General features: G+C 41.4%; 9 protein-coding genes and 1 long non-coding RNA gene across 12 annotated transcripts, besides 1 other annotated feature; 9 read left to right on the forward strand and 1 right to left on the reverse strand.

Annotated features, from left to right (window-relative positions):
• The first annotated feature begins 948 nt into the window (after nt 1–948).
• On the forward strand, nt 949–1,541 carry lncRNA:CR46015 (long non-coding RNA:CR46015). The gene is made up of 2 exons (NR_133383.1): nt 949–1,158; nt 1,262–1,541. It is a non-coding gene; the product is annotated as a long non-coding RNA:CR46015 (long non-coding RNA).
• A 356-nt stretch (nt 1,542–1,897) lies between these two features.
• Nucleotides 1,898–1,949: a mobile genetic element.
• Nucleotides 1,950–2,412: 463 nt separating this feature from the next.
• GstD2 (Glutathione S transferase D2) lies at nt 2,413–3,146 on the forward strand. Its single transcript, NM_080173.2, has one exon. The coding sequence runs from the start codon at nt 2,440–2,442 to the stop codon at nt 3,085–3,087; it is 648 nt and encodes a 215-aa protein (NP_524912.1). The 5' UTR covers nt 2,413–2,439; the 3' UTR covers nt 3,088–3,146.
• Nucleotides 3,147–3,509: 363 nt separating this feature from the next.
• On the forward strand, nt 3,510–4,255 carry GstD3 (Glutathione S transferase D3). The gene has a single exon (NM_176479.2). The coding sequence runs from the start codon at nt 3,572–3,574 to the stop codon at nt 4,169–4,171; it is 600 nt and encodes a 199-aa protein (NP_788656.1). The 5' UTR covers nt 3,510–3,571; the 3' UTR covers nt 4,172–4,255.
• Nucleotides 4,256–4,541: 286 nt separating this feature from the next.
• GstD4 (Glutathione S transferase D4) lies at nt 4,542–5,266 on the forward strand. Its single transcript, NM_080174.4, has one exon. It carries the CDS (start codon nt 4,595–4,597, stop codon nt 5,240–5,242), a length of 648 nt encoding a protein of 215 aa, NP_524913.1. The 5' UTR covers nt 4,542–4,594; the 3' UTR covers nt 5,243–5,266.
• Nucleotides 5,267–6,174: 908 nt separating this feature from the next.
• On the forward strand, nt 6,175–7,014 carry GstD5 (Glutathione S transferase D5). The gene is given in 1 exon segment (NM_080175.3): nt 6,175–7,014. A coding segment is annotated over 1 exon segment (651 nt). The 5' UTR covers nt 6,175–6,205; the 3' UTR covers nt 6,857–7,014.
• Nucleotides 7,015–7,569: 555 nt separating this feature from the next.
• Nucleotides 7,570–8,349, forward strand: GstD6 (Glutathione S transferase D6). The gene has a single exon (NM_080176.3). It carries the CDS (start codon nt 7,614–7,616, stop codon nt 8,259–8,261), a length of 648 nt encoding a protein of 215 aa, NP_524915.1. The 5' UTR covers nt 7,570–7,613; the 3' UTR covers nt 8,262–8,349.
• Nucleotides 8,350–8,941: 592 nt separating this feature from the next.
• On the forward strand, nt 8,942–9,697 carry GstD7 (Glutathione S transferase D7). The gene has a single exon (NM_080375.3). The coding sequence runs from the start codon at nt 8,988–8,990 to the stop codon at nt 9,660–9,662; it is 675 nt and encodes a 224-aa protein (NP_525114.1). The 5' UTR covers nt 8,942–8,987; the 3' UTR covers nt 9,663–9,697.
• Nucleotides 9,698–10,449: 752 nt separating this feature from the next.
• Nucleotides 10,450–11,257, forward strand: GstD8 (Glutathione S transferase D8). Its single transcript, NM_080177.4, has one exon. It carries the CDS (start codon nt 10,478–10,480, stop codon nt 11,114–11,116), a length of 639 nt encoding a protein of 212 aa, NP_524916.1. The 5' UTR covers nt 10,450–10,477; the 3' UTR covers nt 11,117–11,257.
• Nucleotides 11,258–11,310: 53 nt separating this feature from the next.
• CG10035 (uncharacterized protein) lies at nt 11,311–13,133 on the reverse strand. 2 transcript variants are annotated; one of them, NM_001300375.1, is made up of 2 exons: nt 12,863–13,133; nt 11,311–12,793 (listed from the first exon to the last, which is right to left on the reverse strand). In NM_001300375.1, the coding sequence occupies exons 1-2, from the start codon at nt 13,100–13,102 to the stop codon at nt 12,173–12,175; spliced, it is 861 nt and encodes a 286-aa protein (NP_001287304.1). In that variant the 5' UTR covers nt 13,103–13,133; the 3' UTR covers nt 11,311–12,172. The 2 variants fall into 2 exon arrangements, with proteins under 2 accessions (NP_001287304.1, NP_650182.1); NM_141925.2 differs by having other exon boundaries at nt 12,093–12,793.
• Nucleotides 13,134–13,777: 644 nt separating this feature from the next.
• On the forward strand, nt 13,778–16,066 carry GstD11 (Glutathione S transferase D11). Of its 2 annotated transcripts, NM_141926.2 has the most exons (4): nt 13,778–14,059; nt 14,842–15,054; nt 15,122–15,263; nt 15,653–16,066. In NM_141926.2, exons 2-4 carry the CDS (start codon nt 14,852–14,854, stop codon nt 15,974–15,976), a joined length of 669 nt encoding a protein of 222 aa, NP_650183.1. In that variant the 5' UTR covers nt 13,778–14,059; nt 14,842–14,851; the 3' UTR covers nt 15,977–16,066. The 2 variants fall into 2 exon arrangements, with proteins under 2 accessions (NP_650183.1, NP_001138040.1); NM_001144568.2 differs by lacking the exon at nt 13,778–14,059 and having other exon boundaries at nt 14,772–15,054.
• The last annotated feature ends 311 nt before the right edge of the window (nt 16,067–16,377 follow it).

Here is a 16,377-nt window from a genome sequence, read left to right on the forward strand (position 1 = left end):
TGTGTGCGTGCTCTGGAGGAGGTTGCACTCTATCCGTTCCCTCATACACCTCCACCATACCCCCGCAAAAGAAAGCTGCAACTTTCTAATGATCCTCCATTGGAACGAAGCCTTTTACTCGCTTAAGAACAAATTTTGTTACATTTCTTTATAATTTCTGATTTTAACAAACAGATAACAAAGAAGATACAATCCTGCCATACAGGTATTATTAATCGTAGGGTATTTACACATCGACTTGCTAAGATTAGCAAACACATAAGCATGCAATCGATTAGCTTGAAACACAATTTTGCATTTCTAATGAACATCTGTGCGCCTGAAAAAACATAAATTCTTTTAAAATGCAAAAAAAAATAAGTACAAACAAATAAGCAGGCAAACAGAAACCAGATAAGAATTCAAGCCGGCCGGCAAACATTGATATCAGGCAAACATATATGTATGTATGTACATATGTACATATATAGCAACAGTTGTCGAGTATTTCCAACACACAAGCAAATCGCGAAAGGCTCATACCGTACTAATAAGACCATAAAAATATAACCGTTTTTCGAATTATTCAATATACTTTGACTCATAGTAATAATTTTAATGGGTAAGCCCAAGCTATGGTAGACAAATAGTAGTAGATTAAATGATGAGTCAAAGGCACATGCAAATTCGAAATTACTGGTACACATTTTCAATGTAACAATATGGATGGGCTTAGTCCATATATCGATCGACTTTTATTGTTTGTGTTTGTTATGACGGCCTTGGGTTTTAATAAGTAATTGCTGTGACCATATAACATGAAAAGGAATACTAGACTTTCATTTCTTGGAAGTATTTGATACTATCAAAGGCGAACACTTGAATATTCCTGCTACACTTCGCTGGGGGTATTTAATTTCCCCAAAACAAATTCGCTTTTATCAGTTTCACAATTCGCAATACCAACTATCAGCATGACCGGGCAAAAAAATTCAATAACAAGTAGGAAAAAATGGAAAGAGCATTTTCGTGGGCGACACGTCAAACAAATTGCGCTCTTAACGTCGAGAACAATCCACAAAACGATTGTGAAATCAAAAATTCCGAACCCCAAGTTCCGAGAGTTACTCATTTGAACATAATGCCGAAATCCAGCTGAATCATGGGAAACACGAGATCGTAAGTATAAGTTCGCCAATAACTGGTTGGGTTAATTCACCAAAAAGCCGGCCCAAAAGGTAGCGTAAAATGTAGAGAAAGGTCACTGTGTTTGCCACTGCAGATCAAAAAAACCAGTTGGACGGCATTGCCAAATGTGCGTCACAGGAAAATAAAGTGAAAAGCGCAAACTATTTAAAGAGCAAAGCCAAAGAGAATGGATAGGACGAAGAGCCCCAATAATCTCTTACCTCCACATCATCGAGATCTTCTGCCGGCCTCCCATATGAGCACATTTAGCCTACATACATCTACTTTCTCGATTCCGTTTGCCGGTGATTCGCTTTGTGTACAGCTGCGCTGATCTTTCTCCGATCTCCGCTTTAGAATACATATTATACCATAAAACTGAATATGTTCAAGTTTAGATTGATATATAAAAAAGTAATAAATTATTATTATTAAATTTATGAAGATCTGGGGTGTGTCCACATGTACTCTTACTTCCATATGACGGCTTGAACATACTTTTGAACATATTTTTCGAAATGTCAACAAAAAATGTTGAAAATTTTTCCTGTTCTTCCACTTGTTTTCTCTTGTTCTTATTGAAGTTTGATTTTTAACATTTAAAAAACCTTCGTATGCATTTGATTTAATGAATCCTCTTTGTTTTAATTATTTTGCTCGGAGCACTATAAAAACAGAAATTAAAATATCGATATATTTATATATAAACATATAATATAATATGATTACCATATCCGTTACTCAGCTAGTGTGAATGTGAACGCGAAATTTCATCATTTTTCATTTTTCATTTTCTTTTTTTGTTTACTACAATAATACAATTCATATATAACACCTTTAAGCTATTTTATTTCATCACCCTTTGTTTGCTGCCTGTAGTGTATGGTACCAATTTTGTGACTCATGGAAGTTTACTTATTTAAATCGCTCCATTCCCCTTACGATAACCATCTAATCATACAAACTAGCATAAGCTCGAACAGAAGTATACACATTATGCACTTGAAATTATCATTAGCGCTTTCGTGGCACCCCTTATTAGTCATAATATGTACATACCTCAAAACCGAAAAGAACAAAAGTTTGAAAAAGTTTATTCTAGCCATGACTGGCATTTTTTCCAATTGCAAGACAAACAAACCACGCAAGCATAAGCAAATGGGTGGAGATAATTGGTCGAGCATTTCCCTATAAAAGAAATTAGGTTTACTGGGAATTGTCAGGCGTAGTTCAGCACTCAGCAGGTTAACAACCAGTTGCAATATCCCCAACATGGACTTTTACTACATGCCAGGTGGTGGAGGATGCCGCACGGTCATCATGGTGGCCAAGGCTCTCGGCCTGGAGCTGAACAAGAAGCTACTGAACACCATGGAGGGTGAACAATTGAAGCCGGAGTTTGTTAAGCTCAATCCACAGCACACCATTCCCACGCTGGTGGACAACGGATTCTCCATCTGGGAGTCCCGGGCCATCGCCGTCTATCTGGTGGAGAAGTACGGCAAGGATGACTATCTGTTGCCCAACGATCCCAAGAAGCGTGCCGTGATCAACCAGCGTCTGTACTTCGACATGGGAACTCTGTACGAAAGCTTTGCCAAATACTACTATCCCCTTTTCCGCACTGGAAAGCCCGGATCGGATGAGGACTTGAAGAGAATCGAAACCGCGTTTGGATTTCTCGACACCTTCCTGGAGGGCCAGGAGTATGTGGCTGGCGACCAGCTCACCGTGGCGGACATTGCCATCCTGTCCACTGTCTCCACGTTCGAAGTTAGTGAGTTCGACTTCAGCAAGTACTCCAATGTCTCCAGGTGGTACGACAATGCCAAGAAGGTGACTCCAGGATGGGATGAGAACTGGGAGGGCCTCATGGCGATGAAGGCGTTGTTCGATGCCCGTAAATTGGCGGCTAAGTGATCGGTATCACAACTATTTATTGTTTATTTATGAAACTGTTGAATTAAACGAAATAAATTATTATTATGTGTTGTTCAGAGTAATTAAAAATATAATATGTTAGGGGAGAAGCACACTATTTTTCAAGGCATATTAAATATCAATAACCAGAAGAGAATAATATAAGAGAATATACATATGTGTACATATGTGCCACAATGATTCCCTGAAATTCTATAGTCTGATATTACAGAGAGCACAAAACCCGAATAATTCGAACAGTTTGCACAAACACATAAAGCAAATATATTGGGGCGCGCTCTTTTCTCTAGAAAACATATACATACATATACAACATGTACATACATGTGTGTGAGCATAGCTTTATAGGCAGAAGCTCTAGGGGGTCCCAGGCAGTTAATTTCTTCCTCTCGAACGGGCAAGTCGAATCGATCGCACATTCCGACATGGACTGCCCTTGGTCGGCGCTTGCCGCTCCGTTCTGATGGTGGGCAAGGCCCTGGGTCTAGAATTTAATAAGAAGATAATCAATACGCTGAAAGGGGAGCAAATGAATCCCGATTTCATCAAGATCAACCCGCAGCACTCGATTCCCACGCTGGTAGACAATGGTTTCACCATTTGGGAGTCGCGTGCCATTCTCGTTTACCTGGTGGAAAAGTACGGAAAGGATGACGCGCTGTACCCCAAGGATATTCAGAAGCAGGCGGTGATCAATCAACGCCTTTACTTCGACATGGCGTTGATGTATCCCACCCTGGCCAACTACTACTACAAAGCATTTACCACCGGTCAGTTTGGCAGCGAGGAGGACTACAAAAAGGTCCAGGAGACTTTCGATTTCCTAAACACATTCCTGGAGGGTCAGGACTACGTGGCTGGGGACCAGTATACCGTCGCCGACATTGCCATTCTCGCCAATGTCTCCAATTTCGATGTTGTGGGATTCGACATTAGCAAATATCCGAATGTGGCCCGATGGTACGACCATGTCAAGAAGATTACCCCTGGATGGGAAGAAAACTGGGCAGGAGCTCTGGATGTAAAGAAGAGGATCGAGGAGAAACAGAATGCTGCTAAATAATTCATTTATAACGATTTTATTATCATTTTATTATTTATTTATTTTATTAGTTGCCACAGATATTGAATAAAGTGAGAAGACTTTACTTAGAATCTGTTTTTAAAGAGAATTTGTTGCTAAGTGCCAAAGCATTCAAGCTAATGGCAATAATTGCATTATCAGAGCAATGATTAGAGGTTATTAAACTTTTGCCGAGTATTTATAGAACACCAGTTTTTTTTTTTTTTTTTGATTTGACGCTCAACAATTCTGCATACGATTAACAAATTACGATGACGAGTTGTTTCCCAATTATTGTATATCGATCAAATCAGGAAGATAGTACATTTCGAAATATCGCTATATAAGTGAGAACCATTGCTGGTCGCAATCAGTTTTGCTCTTCCGCTTCAGCGAATAGGCAACCGTAATCGCCCCAGCAACATGGATTTCTACTACTCCCCTCGAAGCAGTGGATCCCGCACCATTATCATGGTTGCCAAAGCTCTTGGACTGGAACTGAACAAAAAGCAACTGCGTATCACAGAAGGGGAACACCTCAAGCCAGAATTCCTTAAGCTCAATCCCCAGCACACCATTCCCACGCTGGTGGACAATGGATTCGCCATTTGGGAGTCCCGTGCCATAGCCGTCTATCTGGTGGAAAAGTACGGCAAGGACGACTCCCTTTTTCCCAATGATCCCCAGAAACGCGCATTGATCAATCAGCGATTGTACTTCGATATGGGAACCCTGCATGACTCCTTTATGAAGTACTATTACCCATTCATCCGTACTGGTCAGCTTGGGAATGCCGAGAATTATAAGAAGGTCGAAGCTGCCTTTGAATTCCTGGACATTTTCTTGGAGGGCCAGGACTACGTGGCTGGTAGCCAGCTAACTGTGGCCGACATCGCCATCCTCTCCAGCGTTTCCACTTTCGAAGTGGTTGAGTTTGACATCAGCAAGTATCCAAATGTGGCACGTTGGTACGCCAATGCCAAAAAGATCACACCCGGATGGGATGAAAACTGGAAGGGTCTGCTACAAATGAAAACAATGTACGAAGCCCAAAAGGCCTCATTAAAGTAACTACAGTTTTTATAAACTTATATGAAAAAAAAACGTTTTGTTTGTTTATGTTTAATACTTATGTAAAACTATAATCAGATTAATATTCATAAACAAATGATAAGTTTGGCAACAGAGTTCTTTGTGCCAATCTTATTCAGTTGTTGTTCTTCCTCCTAGAGAATTATACATACGTTAATGCCAAGGACTATCCGGCTGTCTATAAAAATCGTTTTTAATAAGAAGCATTGGGTACTTAAAAAAGAGCACCTTAAGGTGGAGTTTCTTTACCCAAGCCCTAAAAATCCTTATTAAGAATGTATTTTGAAATGTGAATCTCGTGCTATTCCTGTCTATTTAGCGGAGAAATATTAGAAAATATATGGAACCCGTTATCACTAGGATCCAAAAATGAAATATATAAAAAGAAATTACGTACGGGATAGTCATCACCTCACAGTCACCTCGATACACTCGATGGTCTCGAATTCGACAAATGTGGCCAAGTCGTACAATAATGCATATATCTGGTAAAGGAATCAACTGTAATAGTGCATTGAAGCTGAATAAAGTTTATAAGACCGTAGCCAAATAACTCCCTTAAAATAGATAATATAAAAAATTGTTAAATAAATATGTTATTGTAAAGCAGCTGTGTAGTTCTGTGACGATCGGTCACACTGAAGATAAGCGTAGAGGGACAATAACCCTTAAAATAGATAATATAAAATATTGTTAAATAAATATGTATGTATTGTAAAGCAGCTGTGTAGTTCTGTAACAATCGGTCCCACTAAAGATAAGCGTAGAGGGACAGACTATTTCACCACGACATTTAATCACATACCAACGAAACGTCGAGCAAACAATTATATTCATATACGTGAGTTATCTTTCAGTTGTATTGATATAAAAAGGAAGGCGATCTATTATCCCAATCAGTTCTGGTCTTGCCATCCATCGAACAACACTCAAATAACCGAAATGGATTTCTATTACTCGCCCCGTGGAAGTGGATGTCGCACCGTGATCATGGTGGCCAAGGCTCTCGGCGTGAAGCTGAACATGAAGCTACTGAACACCTTGGAGAAGGATCAGTTGAAGCCCGAGTTCGTCAAGCTCAATCCATAGCACACCATTCCCACGCTGGTGGACAACGGATTCTCCATCTGGGAGTCCCGCGCCATTGCCGTCTATCTGGTGGAGAAGTACGGCAAGGATGACACCCTCTTCCCCAAGGATCCCAAGAAGCAGGCTTTAGTCAACCAACGCCTCTACTTCGACATGGGAACTCTGTACGACAGCTTCGCCAAATACTACTATCCCCTTTTCCACACTGGAAAGCCCGGATCTGATGAGGACTTTAAGAAGATCGAGAGCTCCTTCGAGTATCTGAATATCTTCCTGGAGGGCCAGAACTACGTGGCCGGTGACCACCTCACAGTGGCTGATATTGCCATCCTCTCCACCGTTTCCACTTTCGAAATCTTTGATTTCGACCTCAACAAGTACCCGAATGTGGCCAGGTGGTATGCCAACGCCAAGAAGGTGACTCCCGGATGGGAAGAGAACTGGAAAGGTGCCGTGGAACTGAAGGGAGTATTTGATGCCCGTCAGGCGGCGGCGAAGCAATAAAAATGTAAATAACTATATTTATTTTAATGTATGTAATTAGAAGGGTTTTAATAATATATATATATACTACAATTTTGTTTTGGCCTTCAAAACATTTATAAAAACGTCTTCCTTACCCAAGCTTTACTTCCAAAAATATATTATTTCAATCTATTATTATAATTCGTATTGATTTCTTTTAAAAAACTGGTGACAGTTTGCCCAGATTTAAACGGTTAAGAAGGAACAAAAAGTGGGAGTAGTCATGCGCACTGCGTAGAGAAAAAAGGTGAAACAGATGAAAACCAAAATACACCAATGGAAATGAATAAATTGGGAAATTTTTTTTAAAGATAAATATCATTGCTTTACTTATTTATATTATATTTTCTATACTATATACAACTACCTAAATAGAAATTGATAGAAATTTCAATTAAATACAATTTGACTTCATATTTCATTGTCTCCTACTATTTCAATTGCTTGATTTAGTTTAATCAAACACAGTTTTATGAAATTTCTGTTTTCAAATGATTTGACGTTTTTACAACTTTATTTTTTTTAATTAATACAAATTGCATAAAATTCTTTATTACCCAAACAAACGAAATTCACGTTGCTTGTCGTCAACACACATATAAAAAGAATATTATAATCGGCAGGTAGATAGATTAAAAACAAATTTGGTATATAAGAGAGAACTTTTGGCTACTGCCAAATTAGTTTGTTTCCTTCATTCCAGTGCACTAGACGGATTCCCCCAGCCCTTCTGACGATGGATCTCTATAACATGTCTGGTTCCCCGAGCACCCGGGCCGTTATGATGACCGCCAAAGCTGTGGGAGTCGAGTTCAACTCGATACAAGTTAATACCTTTGTGGGGGAACAACTGGAGCCATGGTTTGTAAAGATAAACCCTCAGCACACGATTCCAACCCTGGTGGACAATTTATTCGTTATTTGGGAAACTCGGGCCATTGTTGTCTACCTAGTGGAGCAGTACGGTAAGGATGATTCTCTGTACCCGAAGGATCCCCAGAAGCAAGCGCTGATCAACCAGCGTCTGTACTTCGATATGGGCACCCTGTACGATGGCATTGCCAAGTACTTTTTCCCACTGCTTCGGACGGGCAAACCCGGAACTCAGGAGAATCTTGAGAAACTGAACGCTGCCTTCGATCTTCTCAACAACTTCCTGGATGGCCAGGATTACGTGGCCGGCAATCAGCTTTCAGTGGCAGATATCGTTATATTGGCCACCGTTTCCACAACCGAAATGGTTGACTTCGATTTAAAGAAGTTTCCCAACGTGGACAGATGGTATAAGAACGCCCAAAAAGTTACGCCGGGTTGGGACGAGAACTTGGCAAGAATTCAAAGCGCCAAAAAATTTCTAGCCGAAAACTTAATAGAAAAGTTATAAATATTATAGAGAAATGATGGATTTTATCAATATTCAATAATTTATATTTGGTTTATATAAATAAAGAAAACCGGATATTTAAAAGATTATAAATTATATTATATTATATTAGACAACATATTGATTCATATTTAAACAATAATTATTCTTTTGGAAGAAAACCGATGTACTATAGACAGCTGTTTGTTTAAAGATAACATTTTGGTGCATCATTGCGAACGAACATAATAAATGATTATCGCTTCAAAGTTTATTCAAATTAATTTAAAAAAAAGCAGATAAGAAATTTGGCAAGTACAATAGATGTTTCTGGAAATAATGGTCATATAATAGGCATATAATTTATAGTTTTAATTGGACCAAAAACTATGCTTTCCATTTGTTATGTTCCATTTGAAAAAGTTACATTAAATGTAACTATTAATGTCTTTGACTCTATGTTGACATCTTCGTTGTTTCTATGCGCTTCATAAATAAACAATTCTGAATGGCGATAAGCTATTTTGCATAATTGTATAAAATTAGTGTTTAGCTCACTTAGACACAGCTAATTGTTGTTAGCCCAAGCGAGAAGCCGAAAAAGTGAGTTCTAACAATGACAAACATATTCATACAAATTTGCTAAGGCTGATAGTGCTTTGGCTATTTTTCCATAAATACGAACACTCCGATAGCAAGAAATCAGTTTATTTTTTCGCCTTCAGAAGCTCGCACGTTTCAGTCACAATGCCGAACTTGGATCTCTACAATTTCCCCATGGCGCCGGCCAGTCGCGCCATCCAGATGGTGGCCAAGGCTTTGGGTCTGGAGCTGAACTCCAAGTTGATCAACACGATGGAGGGTGACCAACTGAAGCCAGAGTTCGTGAGGATTAACCCACAGCACACCATTCCCACGCTGGTGGACAATGGATTTGTCATCTGGGAGTCGCGTGCCATCGCCGTCTATCTGGTGGAGAAGTACGGCAAACCCGATTCCCCACTCTATCCCAACGATCCCCAGAAGCGGGCTTTGATCAACCAGAGGCTTTACTTCGATATGGGCACCCTGTACGACGCCCTGACCAAATACTTCTTCCTAATCTTCCGCACTGGCAAATTCGGAGATCAGGAAGCTCTGGACAAGGTTAACTCCGCCTTTGGATTCCTCAACACCTTCCTGGAGGGTCAGGACTTCGTGGCCGGTAGCCAACTGACCGTGGCTGATATCGTCATCCTGGCCACCGTATCCACCGTAGAATGGTTTTCGTTTGACCTAAGCAAGTTCCCCAACGTGGAGAGGTGGCTTAAGAATGCCCCAAAAGTAACTCCTGGATGGGAGCAAAATCTTGAGAGTCTGCAGCAGGGAAAGAAGTTCCTGCAGGACCTTCAAGCGGCAAAGGAAAAGGAAGTAAAGGCCTAAACTATTTTAAATAAATAAAAACCTGAGTCTAATCTAATATTTGTTGGTTTGTTGTTATTTGAACTTAATACATATATGGGTATAAATATAAATGGGTTGTATACTGCTGTATAGATATGTATACCTGTCAAATTTTTTTCTGGACACGCTATCATATGATGATAAGGCTTTTGAAGTTCTATTATATTCAAATATCAGTGATTGGCAGCACTTGTTCCCTTATCAAAATATTTCATAACACCAAATCCAAGCAAATCACTGATAGGAATTAATCAAGGACAGGGAAGCCGCCAACGTTTAAGTAAATGAGTAATATTTGGCAAACCATTCTTATATTTGCTCTAATATTGTAATTAAATAATTTTGTGCGATTTTGCTATCTTTCCCAATTTATCGACCATATTTCTATCTAAATCATTAATTCGTTTGACCCCGCAACACTGACATTTCTCTTTCACGGCATTCTTTTCAGTCGCGCAGTTCTAATGACCTATCATCAAATTGTAATTACTGCAGTCAGAATAAATGACATTTTGAAGTAATTTCAAATTGGAAGCCGTAACTTTTGCACGCATATACCCCTAAAAGTATATGTACATATGTATGTGTTCATTACCTGGCCATTAGCTAAACACTTCATATTACCCCGGATCGTTATCACCGATAAAACTGCTACTCGGGAAAGTCGCCCGATACTGGATGACTACTATATATGGCAGTATTGATTTTGGCCGCCTATTTTGTGTTGACTATAAAAGCCGTTGAAGCTTCTTAGCTGTGGTCAGTTGTGAACTGGAATTGTAGGACCTTTCATCATGGACTTTTACTACCATCCTTGCTCGGCTCCTTGCCGCTCCGTTATAATGACAGCCAAGGCCCTTGGAGTTGACCTGAATATGAAGCTATTGAAGGTCATGGACGGGGAGCAACTGAAGCCGGAGTTTGTGAAGCTCAATCCACAGCACTGCATTCCCACCCTGGTGGACGATGGCTTCTCCATCTGGGAATCCCGTGCCATTTTGATTTACTTGGTGGAGAAGTACGGCGCTGATGACTCGCTGTATCCCAGCGATCCCCAGAAGAAGGCTGTGGTCAATCAGAGGCTCTACTTCGACATGGGCACCCTGTTTCAGAGTTTCGTCGAGGCCATCTATCCACAGATAAGGAATAATCATCCCGCCGATCCAGAGGCCATGCAGAAAGTGGACAGCGCCTTTGGCCACCTGGACACCTTCCTGGAGGACCAGGAGTATGTGGCTGGCGACTGCCTCACCATTGCCGACATTGCCCTGTTGGCCTCCGTTTCCACCTTTGAGGTGGTGGACTTCGATATAGCCCAGTATCCAAATGTGGCCAGGTGGTACGAGAATGCCAAGGAAGTGACTCCCGGTTGGGAAGAGAACTGGGACGGTGTACAGCTAATCAAGAAACTTGTCCAGGAGAGGAATGAATGATTTGATGAGAATGTCTGCAGTAAATGCCCAACATACCACATACCTCGGCAAATTATTGCCAAACATGGTTATATTGTATTGTAGTTAAACAAATAAATCGCATTGTTATGAGCACCGTGATAATAAATTATTATCTCAAACAAACAAAGCTTTCATTTCTTGTTGAAAAGCTGCTCCATATATGGGGGTTTCTTATAAAACAAACGAAAGGCATTTATTTGTTCACTCTCTTATCAGCAAATATTAATTACTTTTGCTTTTCGGCTTGAAATGTTGATAGGCGGTACCCTTATTATTTTTATTATTATTTTTTAATCGTATTTTAAATATTTAAGTAGTTCGTCCCACTAAAATGATAAAAATTTATATAAATGATAAAAGCGATTATGCAACAGTAGTTTTGTCCTGATCACACTAATCAGCCTCCACTTATATTTAAAATTCCAATCTCTGTCATGGTTCATAAAAGTGAGATTGTGTTTCTGTAGCTCTGTAAATTCCGCGAGTGCCACACGACAATTGCCAATTGCGATTTCAACACCGCAGTTGAATGCACGCGATGATTTCACTGGGGTACATATAAATCCACTTGGACCCCTTTTCGCCCCTCGAGGGATCCACAAGCCACTTGGGCCATTGACCGACCAACTATTAGAACAATCGCGAGTTCAGTTAGCTAACAAACGTGCTGCTTGTGGCATTGAGCGGTTACAAACTACATATGCAAGTGCACACATACTTCTCATTGGTCATTGTGCGCCAACAAATCCACCAGAGGGTTGCCACAGAAGTTCCAAAACAATTTAAAGCTAATAATCAATAGACAAATCAAACGATTATATCATAAGTCGTGTATGTAAACACTTTTTGCGAACCATTTTTTGAATCGTGTTTATATATTTCACTAACAAATTTGCAACACAAAATCTCAACACCTTTTAAGAACCCCTTGCGACAGAAAAAAGTGAAATCATGTTTTATAGCATCATTAAAAGTATATTTTGCATTCCACCTAATTTACGAGCCAGCACTAAACCTACACCCATTGCGCCATCCCTAGTTGGTCAACTCGGTCACCGCCTCCGATGCCTCCACCAGCTTCTGCAGTTGCTTGTACTTCCGGATGGCGTTGCGCACGAATTCCGTTGCCCGACGCACTCGTTCCGGAGTCATCTCCTCGGCCAGCATGCGACCCACATCCTGGGCACCACCCGTCCGCAGGATATTCACAGCACGGGCGGGTATTTCACAGATTGGAGTGATCCTGCACAGGGCACTGGTGATGGCACCGCCAAAGAGGATGATGCCCACGGCGGAAACCACAACGGCAGCGATGCGAAAGAGCGTGGACATCAGGATCGTGGGCAGAAGATTGGAGACAAATGTCATCAGTGGATTCGAGGAGTTGGGCTGGGCAGTGGGAGCCAGGACAGTGGTGCTGTCCGATTGTCCTGCGGTATTAGTGGGCACCAGGAATCCCTCGTAGCCCGTCTGCACCACAATGGGTCCAGGGTACGGGTAAATGCCAGCTGCTGTTCCCGCAACAGGAGCAGGATAGGAGTAAGGAGCATACGCTCCATACTGACTCAGGTACTGCTGAAAGGCCTCGGGAGTGAGTAGGCCTCCAGCGTAAATGGTGGTGGGATCAATGCTGCTACCACTGGCCACGTTGTCTGGCTATTATATCAGGATGGAATTATTAGATTATTATAAATATAACACAGTAAAATTGTATATAAAACTTACCACCGCTGCTTCCGAGTTTCCTTCAGCCGGAGGAGTGGTACCATTGCTGGCTGCAGGTACCACGTCTGTGGGTGCGACAACTGGTTCGCCACTGCCCTCGACCAGATTTTCCGACTCTTCCACGGTGTTGGGTGTGGCAGCCGGAGGAGCTGCGTCCAAAGCTGGCACACAAAGCGATCCACGGATCATTAGCAGCAGAACCAACAGGACATGGAAACTGCAGTCTTTGAGGTACTTCATCTTCGCTTGGGTGTGGAAAAACAACTGATCCTGGCCCAGACACGATCGATTCTTTTAAAGCCTCGTCTAGTTCGGCCATTTTAGTCCTTGTTTTGCAATTAATGTCACAAATTCTGGGAATCCTAAAGATCCCACTTCTTTTCTAATCCCTAACACAAAGCAATTTTCCATACCTTACCTGCTTGTAAGGGTTCAGGTAGAAGATGCCTTGGCCGTGGGACACCGTCACGTGAAACATTTATGTCCTGGCTAATTACCACTGTGCCGGCCGTGTCCTTGAGTGGCCCTAAGAAATGTCAAGCACGCGATGAAGTCGTGACTGTCGAAAAATGTTTGATGCAAACACGTTGAGTTTCAAGTGATGCCAATCAAAACACCCCCCACCACTCAGTCAACTTAATCAGGTGCTCTGAATTGGAAAATCTGTTGGCAATCAATAAAAGGAAAAGCATAGCTTGGCACATAATGTAGACATATAATTTTAGACACGAATGTGAGCATTTTGGCTGAGTTTTCGGGACCGCCAACGAGCACCTCCCCCCACCACCCAACCCACATCAGCCACCAGTCCTTTTCGACCAGGTGAACACTGAGGCGGACTGTCGTCCATGGCAACGTTCGTTATGAAAACTAAACGAAAACAAATGCGCCCAAAGACAGCGACGACAACGCTGGCGAGACAACATGCTCTGGAAATTGGAAAAGTCAGATAGCGGATACATCGGTGAACAGAGTCGTCGGCAAGTTGGGACAGCTGAGACAGATTCCATCACCGCATAGAGTGGCCCACGCACCAGCCACCGGAGCAGCAGTAGCAGTAGCAGCATCAGTGTCAGTCATAGTCCTTTGGCGAGCTCCGGCATACGTGGACGCGGCAACACTCGACGGCATACTGGGTAACTGCATCGACATCGACTCGGTGGCCGTGGTGCAGCACAAGCTGGTGCACCGAATTGTGTGAGTAGTAGGAGTGTCCAATGGGTCGGTTCGGCTGGTCCAACGCCTTCTGTGCATATTCCATAATGAATAAATAAGTGAGTGCAATTAAGTGTTGGCCACAGCACAGCGATTACCATTTCCAGATAGGAGGGTGCCTCAGGGAACGGGTCTCGAATCGGGAATTCCCTGTATGAATTAATCATAATTTATTAAAATTATCTCCGCTGTTTTGTTACAAAAATATTAGGGAGCATTATATACATATATTTATCAGCACAAGCTTACATTTTACATTTTACACTTACCTTTTTATATATTTATTTATTTAGAAGCGATGAATTTTACACTTACCTAAGCATTTTACATTTGTTAACAAAATCGTTGCATACATTTAGGCTGATCGTTTAGTGACACAACCTTCAACAGCGATATTTAAATATTTATTATTTGAAGACTGTTGTAATCTTTTTAATTCCATTAAGAACACATTTTCCAATTGTACTACCATGCTATCATTTTATTCGGTTTACCTTTAAATTTACTTAATAATAAAACTACAGTACTTAATAGCCTTGCTGCCAACTTTTTGCAAGTTCTCAAAAGACCACGCCAAGAACAATTGGCATTAATTAACTATAAATATATAGTCGAATAAAATCGATGCATTGATTATTTGCCGCTGACCGCCAAGAGGCAACTTTTTTGGGCCTGCGTGTGGCCGGTAACCTGGCATTCCAGTTCCGGCCAATGTCCGACACGAAGCGTATTGTAACTGAATTCGTGTATTGCCTACTCCTCAGAGGTGGCAAGATGTCGCCGCCCGTGCTGTACTACCTGCCGCCCAGTCCGCCCTGCCGCAGCATTCTGCTGCTGGCCAAGATGCTGGACATCGACTTCGAGCTGAAGATCGTCAACATTTTGGAGGGGGAGCAGCTGAAACCGGACTTTGTGGCCATGAATCCGCAGCACTGTGTGCCGACTATGAACGACGAGGGTCTGGTTTTGTGGGAAAGGTGGGTGTTTGTTCGGTTAAACTATTATACATTTGAGCTAGAAACTTATATTCTTACCCTATTGCAGTCGTGCCATACTCTCCTATCTGGTGGCTGCCTACGGCAAGAGTGACCAACTGTATCCCACGGACATAAGGGTGAGGGCTTTGGTGGACCAACGCCTCCAGTTCGATTTGGGCACCCTATACATGCGACTCACGGACTACTATGTAAGTGGTTTATTTTTTGTATTTAGAATATCTGTAGTTCAATTACGAAATGTATAAATTGTGGGTGCCTCTTTTTTTTAGCTTGAAGCAGACCTGCCCATATGTAAATAGCACGACCATGTGATCTGCAAATATACTATCTTTAATAGCTCGTTAAAAAAGATACACAAGCGCAAACATAACGCTGAAATTGAGCAAACCGAGACAAATAGAGAACTTAGTGTTAGCTTTAAAAACTATAAAGTAGCTCATATTCAAGGCTAAGTTCGAAAGAGTTAGTCAAAGTGTAGATACTTTTATGAATACTTAAGTAAAAGCTCACCTATATTGGGTTTATTACAGGATTACGTTTCTTTTTTTTATTTATAATAATTGTCAATACTTTACAGTTCCCCACAATGTTTATTGGTGCGCCCCTGGACGAAGGAAAGCGTGCCAAATTGGCGGAGGCTGTGGGCTGGCTAAACACAATCTTGGAGGGCAGACAGTTTTCCGCCGCCGATCACTTCACCATCGCGGATCTCACGCTTTTGGTGACCGTTTCCCAGCTGGAGGCCTTCGAATTTGAACTTCGACCCTATAAACATATCCGCCAATGGCTCGATCGCTGCAAGGATCACATGGCACCGTTTGACTACGAGGAACTCAATGCCAACAAGGCCAATATGTTGGCCGATATGTTCAAGGCCAAGATGAATCAATCGGCGGGCTAACAGTTCTTTAAATTAGTGTTACAGTAGCGAAAAAATATTTAATATTTAATATCAGTTGTGTAAGTGTTGTATTAAATAAATAAATTGTTCTGAAAACAAGGTTGTATGTTCTATATAGATAAATTCCTTATTTTATTACCTAACTTAGTAGAAGACTTACTGCATATCCTTTCAGATCTATTTTTCCTAAAATCAGTTAAAATCAGTCCCCTCCAGTTAGATGCACAAAGTTAATAGGTATCCCTTAGCCCGGCCTCTACGAGATATCAAATGTAATTTTCGTGTGGATTGGCAGTTAACTTAATTGAGTTTCAGTCTCCGAAGTGTGACAATCTAGATGAATTGACTGGTTCAAAGGGGGCCAAAATGAGCTGCTAACTGGTGGCCATAGACGGACGGAC

This window comes from Drosophila melanogaster, chromosome 3R (assembly GCF_000001215.4).
Source record: "Drosophila melanogaster chromosome 3R".
Taxonomy (NCBI): domain Eukaryota; kingdom Metazoa; phylum Arthropoda; class Insecta; order Diptera; family Drosophilidae; genus Drosophila; species Drosophila melanogaster.

Excerpts from the sequence above, each read along its gene's own strand:
- GstD2 (NM_080173.2), top strand. The coding sequence starts at position 2,440 with ATGGACTTTTACTACATGCCAGGTGGTGGAGGATGCCGCACGGTCATC.
- GstD3 (NM_176479.2), top strand. The coding sequence starts at position 3,572 with ATGGTGGGCAAGGCCCTGGGTCTAGAATTTAATAAGAAGATAATCAAT.
- GstD4 (NM_080174.4), top strand. The coding sequence starts at position 4,595 with ATGGATTTCTACTACTCCCCTCGAAGCAGTGGATCCCGCACCATTATC.
- GstD6 (NM_080176.3), top strand. The coding sequence starts at position 7,614 with ATGGATCTCTATAACATGTCTGGTTCCCCGAGCACCCGGGCCGTTATG.
- GstD7 (NM_080375.3), top strand. The coding sequence starts at position 8,988 with ATGCCGAACTTGGATCTCTACAATTTCCCCATGGCGCCGGCCAGTCGC.
- GstD8 (NM_080177.4), top strand. The coding sequence starts at position 10,478 with ATGGACTTTTACTACCATCCTTGCTCGGCTCCTTGCCGCTCCGTTATA.
- CG10035 (NM_001300375.1), bottom strand. The coding sequence starts at position 13,102 with ATGAAGTACCTCAAAGACTGCAGTTTCCATGTCCTGTTGGTTCTGCTG. Across the intron at positions 12,794-12,862 it reads GAAACTCGGAAGCAGCGGTG|CCAGACAACGTGGCCAGTGG; the intron begins GTAAGTTTTATA and ends CTGATATAATAG.
- GstD11 (NM_001144568.2), top strand. The coding sequence starts at position 14,789 with ATGTCCGACACGAAGCGTATTGTAACTGAATTCGTGTATTGCCTACTC. Across the intron at positions 15,055-15,121 it reads GGTCTGGTTTTGTGGGAAAG|TCGTGCCATACTCTCCTATC; the intron begins GTGGGTGTTTGT and ends ACCCTATTGCAG. Across the intron at positions 15,264-15,652 it reads TGCGACTCACGGACTACTAT|TTCCCCACAATGTTTATTGG; the intron begins GTAAGTGGTTTA and ends AATACTTTACAG.